The sequence below is a fragment of the Bombina bombina genome, chromosome 7 (genome assembly GCF_027579735.1).
Source record: "Bombina bombina isolate aBomBom1 chromosome 7, aBomBom1.pri, whole genome shotgun sequence".
NCBI lineage: Eukaryota > Metazoa > Chordata > Amphibia > Anura > Bombinatoridae > Bombina > Bombina bombina.
Window position 1 is genome coordinate 155,502,538 of NC_069505.1, and position 9,862 is coordinate 155,512,399.

The 9,862-nt window shown below is 34.9% G+C and overlaps 1 protein-coding gene across 1 annotated transcript in view; it reads left to right on the top strand.

The window, feature by feature from the left end:
- The window catches only part of LOC128636280 (anoctamin-3-like), a gene marked incomplete at its 5' end in the record, with an annotated part of 73,394 nt that extends 64,162 nt beyond the window's left edge, over positions 1–9,232 (top strand). Inside the window, 2 exons of the mRNA XM_053689316.1 lie at positions 609–674; positions 9,170–9,232. Coding sequence (XP_053545291.1) covers positions 609–674; positions 9,170–9,232 — 129 coding nt within the window. The remainder of the gene's footprint in view (positions 1–608; positions 675–9,169) is intronic.
- Between the last annotated feature and the right edge of the window lie 630 nt (positions 9,233–9,862).

The window sequence follows — 9,862 nt, forward strand, 5'->3', positions numbered from 1 at the left end:
TAAGAAGCATTTTGCTAATGTACAGTATATTTCAAAAATTATTTTACAGTCCCTGCATGAAATGTTTTTAGTGTCCCTTTAACCATGTTTTTAACCCCTTTGCATGTATCATAGAAACATAGAATTTGAATTTTTAGTTCCTTTACAGTCCAAGTGTTTGCCACCTCTATTGGAAGGTTATTCCATGAATCCCCCACGCTTTCTGTAAAAAACAAAGCTTCCTCTCACTTCTCCTAAATTAGCTACCCTCTAACTTAACATTGTGACCCCTTGTTTTGGCATTTTTTTTTGTGGAAAATGCTTTTAAGTCCCTTCATATATTTGAAGGTTTCTATTAACCTTTGCATTCATAACATGGTCAAAACATCTAAGCATTTTTGTTGCATTTTTATGCTTCTTTCCTGTACATTGTATTAAACACATTCAGTTTACACAGATTCTTGGAATAATATTGGTGTCTCTTTAAGTGTTTGTTCCTCTGGTTTTCTACGCTTGATTTTCCTACTGATCCCTGAGGATATGTTAGACAGTCTCCTGTTAGATTACAGGTATGAAGATTCTTCTGTAAAAAATCCACATGAGCTAATATGGTTTCCATTGCTTCTCAGAATAAAGAAGATTTGTTGAACAGAGAGAAACACGTCTTTGACAAGTTTCCTGTAGATCCAGGCAAGGTAGGATTTCTATTTCATTTATGTTATTTCTGAAATTTTGACTCAATGCTATTGATGGACAAAATAATGGAGTATTTTCATTGATTTGCTATTTTGGATTATTTTCACTTTAATGGTATGATGATCTGTAACCGCTACAATAATTGAATATGTTGTATAGATTCAGTTCAGTTATTTCTCAAAAGACTTGAGATTTTGAGCAATTTAAAATGAAAACATAAAAAGCATTTTTTTAGAGGACAATCAGATCTTATTTGGCCACTTTTGAAATCCAGTAAATATTCAATAAGAAAAATAATGTATCAGTAACAATAGTACAGCTATGTGTTACTTTAAGGGACGGTTAGCAACTTGGGAATGTAATATAAAATGTTTAATTATGCATAGTAAAACAATTGTGTACATGGGTTTTCATTATTTATTTTACCCATGTTTCATGTACTTTAAAGGAACATTAAACACTAAATACATTTTATGCACCTCACTTTAATTATGGTTGCTGCCATTTTATAACCTAGGTTACACTGCAGGTATCTGAACCGGAATTCAGCAATAGCGATCTTTCAACATGGAGGCTCCCATGAAATGAGGGAGGCAGGGAATAACAATTCTATGCTTATAAAGTGTATTTAGTGTTAAATGTCCTCTTAAAGGGACAAAAACAGGTTGAGATCTGTGCATATCCTGAAAGGGCTAATTAATTAAAAATAGTTTGCATAAAAATTGCTGGAAAGTATTTTAAAATAATTTTCAAAAATAAGCAAAATTAATAACATAGCTAAACTGCCTGGAGCAGCCAACTCCACCCCTCTTATCAGTGTTCAGACACAGGCATTGTATTTCAACTGAGATCACAGCTTCTAGGCATGCTCCAGCAGATAATCCCTATTCACTTTTGCAGTCTACCAAAAGAACAATAGACATAGAAGATGTGTGGGGGGAGTTAGAGCTTTACATATCAGAAACTAAAAAGAAAGGGTTCATGGAGAGGCACTGCAGTATACATTTGCAGGTAAAGTAATTAAAATACATATTATTACATTATAGTATTACATTTTGTCTTTATCCCAACTTGTTTTATGTCCCTTTAACTCTGACAGTTGTAGGTTTTCTAATTCTCAGAATGGAAATGCATATTGCAGTGTAACCCTGCTACAGTATATATTTGTCACTAACTGGCTTTAGTAGAGGTTATCAGAAAACAACATAATGAATGTGACTAGCTGTGTCTATTTCAATAATAAGTCCGGATTGACTCCTCCAAATAAGCTAAGTATTGAGGGGAGTCTGACATTTGGAAAACCATTTCATCAATCAATGTATTAATTTGTTTTGAAAATGTTTACAGTTGGCTGATATGTTATTCTATACACTATAGCAAGACAACAGAAAGGCAATAGCAATGTGTTTAATGTTCTTTTAACATTGTCTATCTGAGTTAAAATGAAGACTTTATTCTTGCTTAAAGGGACAGTCTACACCAGAATTTTTATTGTTTTAAAAGATAGATAATCCCTTTATTATCCATTCCCCAGTTTTGCATAACCAACACAGTTATAATAATATATTTTTAACCTCTGTGATTATCTTGTATCTAAGCCTCTGCAAACTGCCCCTTTTTTCAGTTCTTTTGACAGACTTGCAGTCTAGCCAATCTGTGCCTGCTCCCAGATAACTTCTCGTGCACGAGCACAGTGTTATCTATATGAAATACGTGAACTAACACCCTCTAGTGGTGAAAAACTGTTAAAATGCAATCTGAAAGAGGTGGGCTTCAAGGTCTAAGAAATTAGCATATGAACCTCCTAGGTTAAGCTTTCAACTAAGAATACCAAGAGAACAAAGCAAAATTGGTGATAAAAGTAAATTGGAAAATTGTTTAAAATGACATGCTCTATCTGAATCATGAAAGTTTATTTTATCCTAGACTGTCCCTTTAACCCTATGCAAACCAAAGAAGAGTGTAACAGTTTTAATTTAAAGTCTATCAAACATCATTTTGGTACTTAGTATTTTCAAGAACTCTCAATCCCAAATAGGATTCTCTTTTACCTAAAAATTGTCAGTGTCCTGTGGAAACATTGACATCTTTAAAGGGACAGTAAACTCCTTGAGATTTATATATAAAATATTTGGTAATGCATAATGAAACAACTTTGCAATTCATTTTTATTAGTAATTTGCTCCCTTTTCATGTATTTAGCTCTGAAAATAGAGCAATTTCTAACTCTCAGACCTTGAAATTCACCCTGCTGACTTTGCTATAACCCTGGTACTGTACATATTTGTCCCTAATTGGCTTTAACTGATAACTGCAAAACAATTCAAATGTTACTAACTTTATGACTGTGGATAGCCTTGTTGTCTGCAGACTAAAGCCCTGATTGGCTTTTCCAAATAAGGCAAATGGTGGGTGGGGTTTGGCTATTGAAAAATAATTGCAGTAAAAAATATGTTAATTTGGTTTTAAACAATTAGACTTGGCTGATATGTTATTTTACAGCAACACAACAGAATTGTATTGTAATTACAAAGTGGTTACTGTCCCTTTAAGGGATACATGGTTGATCCAAGTGTATTATTTGATAATTACTGGCATGTTAAAGGGACACCAAAACCCTCAAATATTTCATGATTCAGATAGAGCATGCAATTTTAAATAACTTTCTAATTTACTTTAATTGTCATTTTTCTTTTTTTTCTCTTGGTATCTTTTGTTGAAAAGCAGGAGCATATGCTAGGAGCCTGCCCATTTTTGCAAGAATGTTCATTTAGTGCTCCAGATGCCTATCTAGGTATCGCTTCAACAAAAAAATGTCATGGGAATGAAGCAAATTTTATAACAGAAGCAAACTGGAAATGTTTTAATTTGATCAGTCTAAATCACAAAAGAACATGTTTGTGTTTCATATTCCTTTAACCGCAGCAAGTGAGCCCTTTTTGTGATCACAATCAGCCATTTTCATTGTTTATCTCCAGCACTTTTTACATTATTAGTTTAGTGAAAAATGGTCCTATACATGCGGCAGCCCAGTTTTGCTGATCACAACCCGAATTCTCCATATTAGAGACACATTTAGAGGTTCATTTTCAGTGTATCTAATTCTAAAGATAAAAGGACTTGACAAACCCCAGACAATACTTTCCAACTAATTATCGAGTACCCAAAAAGTTTGAATAATTAAATATTGATTTTAATGAATCATCAGGATGCAATGTAGTTACCCCCACCATGGGCTACATTACAAGTGGAGCAGTATTTTGCATTTTTGCTTATTTTGCGTTTTCACTATAGCTGAAACTCCACTAGGATTTTCATTTTTGCGCTAGCCGGGTTACGCTCGTATTACAAGTTGAAAGTAAACTGTTTTTTCTTCAGCTTTAACCAAAACTGTGCTTAAAATCGAAATTTGAAAATAGCGATCGCAATTACGCATCATTCCCCCATAGAAGTCAATGGAGAAAAAAAGTGGTAAAAAAACACCCCACTCTTTCACGCAAACACTATTGCATTTTCTCAATTGGGCTAACCCAACATGAAACAATAATTATTTCAAATTACAATGGTTTTAACATAACGGAATATGCTCAATTTATTAATAAACAAATATTTCTACATATATCTGATGGTTTTTTAAACAAATATATATTTTTACCTATATATAATTATATATAGGTATAGATATATACAGATATATATAGGAATATCTATTTACAAATGCATAGAACCTTTTCTGCAGAACATTGGAATGTGAAATATTTACAGTAAATACATAAATAAACATATCTATATACCTACAAATACATCTTTAGCGATATATCTATATGTATCTCAATGTGAAAGTCCTTTGGCAGCATTTTTTTTTCTACACCCTAGATCTCATATCTTTGAGCCATTTTATTTTTTTTGTGCAATATATTTTTTTAAATATTTTTTGTTAGAAGGTGTTATTATGAGTGTAACTGTAATTTGTAATGTCTTTCTGGTGTGTTTTGTGCATCTTTTTAGTTTCGGAAAACAGTTAACCACAGCTCTGAGATTGCGGTAAGGATTGAAGCGTAAATCACGATTGCGCTCAACTTGTAATATCAGCGCAATTAAAAATGCTTGCGGAAACACAATATCGCTTGCGCAAAAACATTTGCGCAATACTTTTAATCTAGCCCTATATTGAATTTTGTCACCAAACAAATACAGACGCTACCTAAGTTATTGGGACCATGGGGCGGAACTACCATTGGTGCAGCAGGTGCAGTGTCACCAGGGCCCAAGAGCTGGAGGGGGCCCATAAAAGCCAGCCTATACAAAGGCATATGGAGAATGTGTACAATCCTAATAGCGCTGCAGAATCTGTTAGCACTGGGGAATCTGTTTAGTGCTGTGGAATCTGTTGGCGCTTTACAAATAACCCATAATAATAATAATAATAATAATAATAATAATAAATCATAATACAGGTCCAGCTATCTTTCATCAAAATTATTATATTGGGCAGAATGTATTTTATTACTTTTGCTTTTTATGGAGTTACCTATGGGGGGCCCAAAAAAATCTTGCAGGAGGGCCCTCTGTTGAGTAGGTCCGCTACTATGGGACATTCCAGTAATTTTTTTCTTTCATGATTCAGATAGAGCATGCAATTTGAAGCAACTTTCTAGTTTACTCCTATTATCAATTTAAAAAGCAGGAATGTGACGCATAGGAGCCGGCCCTTTTTTGGTTGAGAACCTGGGTTATGCTTGCTTATTGGTGGCTAAGTGTCAGTCTCCAATAATCAAGCGTTATCCATGGTGCTGAACCTAAAATTGACTGGCTGCTAAGAATTACATTCCTGCTTTTAAATTAAAGATAGCAAGAGAACAAAGAAAAATTGATAATTAGGAGTAAATTAGAAAATTGCTTAAAATTTCATGCTCTATCTGAATCATGAAAGAAAGAAAAAAAATTGGGTTCAGTGTCCCTTTAAATACACATAGAGGAATTACACATGTTTCAATAGAAACATATCAGCAATATACAAGTATTGGCAAAAATGCTTCTAGCAAAGTTATCACTGGTTTAGTGTTAACATTTTTCTCTGCACGTGCATGTGAAGCATAGCTAGATATTCACAGTGCACCAGCATTTTAAATACTGGAGCTGCTCAGAGCACCAGTGGGTCTTTTTTCATTTCAGCAATTATGCAAATGAGTCATTACCAAATGATACAATCACCTTAGGCTCTCTAAACGAATCCTGAGTTTAAAATGCTGGTGCACGGTGCATACTTAAATACACTTTTGAACATGTATATTACAAAAATGCTTCTATTCAAAACTGAAATGCATCTATGTGGATTCCAATTTTAGCTAGAATGTCCCTTTAAAAATAAAAAGTATTAATGCGCCCTTTTACACTAATACACTTTAGCTATATCAATAATTCAACAAATATACTCTATACAACTTATGCACCTGTTCACATCCATTAAAGAGACAAACACACATAACTCTTTAGTTTAGGGACACAAAGCATTAATCACACATCTGCCACCTATTAGCATCACTGCACACTATAAAAAGGGTTCAATCAAAACACCTTTCAACCAGTGATATAATTGCTAAACCCACAGAATAGCTATTTTGCTTGCCCTTAATCCTAAATATTACAAAATCAGAAGACAATTAATAAAACAATTTAATTGGGGTGGGGTAAATATTTTGGGCTTGATGGGTGTTAAAGGGACATCAAACACCTAATTACAAGAGATCTGTTATATTGCTATAGAATAACATATCAACCAAGTCTAAACATTTTTAAAACAAATTAACATCTTGTTTGCTGTTTTTGTTTTTCAAAAGTTAAACTCCGCCTACCACTTGCTTCATTTGGAGGAGCAAATCTGGAGTTGAGTCTGCAGACAACAAGGCTAGTTATGCTAGTAATATTAGTATAGTGTGCATTATTTTGCCGTTTTTAACCACTGAAACTAATTAGGGAAATACATGCAGCAGGGTTAGCCTTAATGAGTGTGATTTTCCAGGTCTGAGAATTAAAAAAAATATATTTTTTCAGAGATAAATGACATGAAAGAGGGCATTAAATAATTAAAGCATATTGCAATGTTTTTACTATGCATAACTAATTAAAATCTTTTATTTTATATATTGTATATATCTATATTGTATATTAAAATCACAAGTTGTTTAGGAAAAGCCTTTTGTGATCCCTGGAAAAACACACTGTCAATACCGGCTGAATCTTTAACTACCAACAAACAAGTTATAGGCAGTTGTCGGGGGTCAAGTAAGCTTTAAAGGGCCAGTCAACCCACCAAGTAATGTTATATAATTCTGCACATAGTGCAGAATTATATAACATTAGCCTAGCGCCAGTTTTCTAAATCAAAGTATTTCATTAATATTTACCTACGAAAACTAATTTTACAGACCGCCGCTCCTGGCTCTACTGAGCTGGTCTGTTTCTTTCCTAAGTGCATCTGGGCACGCTGTCTAGTAACAGCCGGCCTGATCGCGCCATTGAATTAAATGTATCTCGCTCCCGCTCTGGTCTGGTAGCAGGAGTGAGCTACATTTAGATTAATGGAGCGATCTGGCCGGCTGTGACTAGACAGCGTGCCCAGATGCGCTTAGGAAAGAAACAGACCCGCTCAGTAGAGCCATGAGCGGCGGTCTGTAAAATTAGTTTTCGTAGGTAAATATTAAGGAAATAATTTGATTTAGAAAGCTGGCGCTAGGCTAATGTTATATAATTCTGCACTATGTGCAGAATTATATAACATTCTTTGGTGGGTTTACTGCCCTTTAAGAAACTGTCCTATGGGACTTGATATTGAGCTTTGCTGTTAATGTAATAATAATAATTATTAGTAGTAGTAGTAGTAATAGTAGCAGTGGTAGTAGTTTGTAAAGCACCACTAAATTCTGGATACATTACTAGGGCAATTTTCCCAAAAACAAACAGTTCAGTCCAGACCCCAGGAAACTGCGCGCCACACAGGGTAACCACTTATACCCTAACAACGTATCAAAAGAATCCAAAATAGTGGCAGCATAAACAGTACTTTATTTAGCATAACAAAACAGCAGGCTACGTTTCAGGAGCTATGACTAAGAGAGTTATTCTCATAACGTGGCTTGCTGTTTTGTTGTGCTAAATAAAGTACTATTTATGCTGCCACTATTTTGGATTCTTTTGATACATTACTAGGGCCACAGATACATATAACAGACTAAGAGCTAGATTACAAGTGGAACGCTAATTTACCGCTCGCAATAAATAGCCATCCACACGAGCTTGCGGTAGCAATTAGCACTCAAAAAAGGTCAGACTTCTACTTCATTTTTTAAATGTTCCCCAATTGCCCACAAAATACAGTGCTTTTTAAAAAAAATAAAAAATAGAATTTTTTATTTTAATAAAATAACTGCACTAGGCGGTTTTTGAGGGCTAAAGTTGGCAGCTGTGGGATGTTGAAAAAAAGGGCCCTGAAAGTGCCTTTACATTGCGGTCTATGGGAACTGTGTGTTCCCTGTAAATATATATGTATATGCTTATATGCACATATTAACACATAAATATATATATATGTATATAATCATATACATATAAATTTATATTTGCTGCCCATCGCTGCATGACTTGCCCCCTTCACTGCCCTAGTTCTCGTGACCTGTCTGACGGCATGAGAACGAGGCTCCCATTGGAGCCTATGAAAATTCGCTCTCGTGAGCTCAATGCTTCTGTGCAATGCGAAAGCGAGGTCGCGTTCGCATTGCACCTAACTCATAATACCAGCACACATTTGTTTGCGCTAGTATTACAAAGTGGAGCGCAAATATTGCTTTAGCGAAAGCGATATTTTGCGTTCCACTTGTAATCTGGCCCTAAACTAATTAACACAAGAGCCCATTATCAATTAGAAAACTAACTGCAATTCAATTTATGAGCAACTTTGTTTCAATTCTGAGAATTTTACTCAAGTGCATTATTTTGATTCAATGACATTTATGATAAAAATGTAAGTCCAACCTTGCTCATCACATTTGTAAATTCTTTATGGAATATAGAGTGACATTTTGCTTAATTCAGCATAGCTGATGAATAAAAAAATATTTCCCATTACAAAGAGTCAGCGTAAATATAAAAGTGATCAACTATACAGTAATAGAAGTTAAATATTTAACATTTTAAATAATGAGACAAAAGGGTTGATGGAAACAGTCAAGTTTATTTATCAAAAGTTGTGCCATGACTTTGCTTTTAACAGTACTCCTAACACTTGGCAAGGCTGAGCCAAATATACATCATTTATTCATTTGGCTTTATTTATACGGTAGGCTTCTCTAAAGAGGTAAGTTTTAAGTAAGGAAGTAAAGATTTAAAGGGACAAACTATTTCATATATTAATATTATATATCAGCAATTAAACATTACATAGCAAAATATTTATTAGTGCTGGAGAACCACACTAATTACATCCTCCTCTTCACAGAACCCCGGCCGCGATAATGCAATGCTTAGCGAAGGTGACTCCCAGGGCCTGCCCTTAAAGTGATGGTAAATCCAAGCGCTTAACAAATGATAGGATTTAGCATCACTAAAAATAAACTCTAGTGCTAAACTCACCCTTTCTGTGCTGAAGTAGATCACTAAAATCAGCGCCTCCAGCCGCCCACGACACAGCGCTCTTTACCAATGAGGTGAAATTTCCATCACTAAACCTATAGCCATGCTAGGATGTCATTTGACACGCACAGCTATAGGTTTAGAGGTGGAAACGTCACCTCATTGAAGAAGAGCGCTGTGCTGTGGGCGGCTGGAGGCGCTGAGTTTAGCGATTTACTTCAGCACAAAAATGAGTAGATTAGCACTCGTTTTTAGTAAGTGATGATAGAAACTAGAGTTTATTTTAGTGAAATCCTAGGGTTTGTTAAATGATTGGATTTACAATCACTTTAAGGAGAAGGTCCTTTAGTGTAGACCCTGGGAGTCGCTGCACTAAGACTCCTAACGCACGCCCTGGGGTTCTGAAGTATGATCAGGATTAGCGCGGCTCTCCAGTGCGCTAAAGGTAAGTATTTTTTTCACCTGTAGCAAAGGTACATCTAAATTCTGTTAAAGAAAACAAATCTAAATGTTCCACGAATGGCAGGTATACAAAGAATACCAAAACGCGCGGGCAACA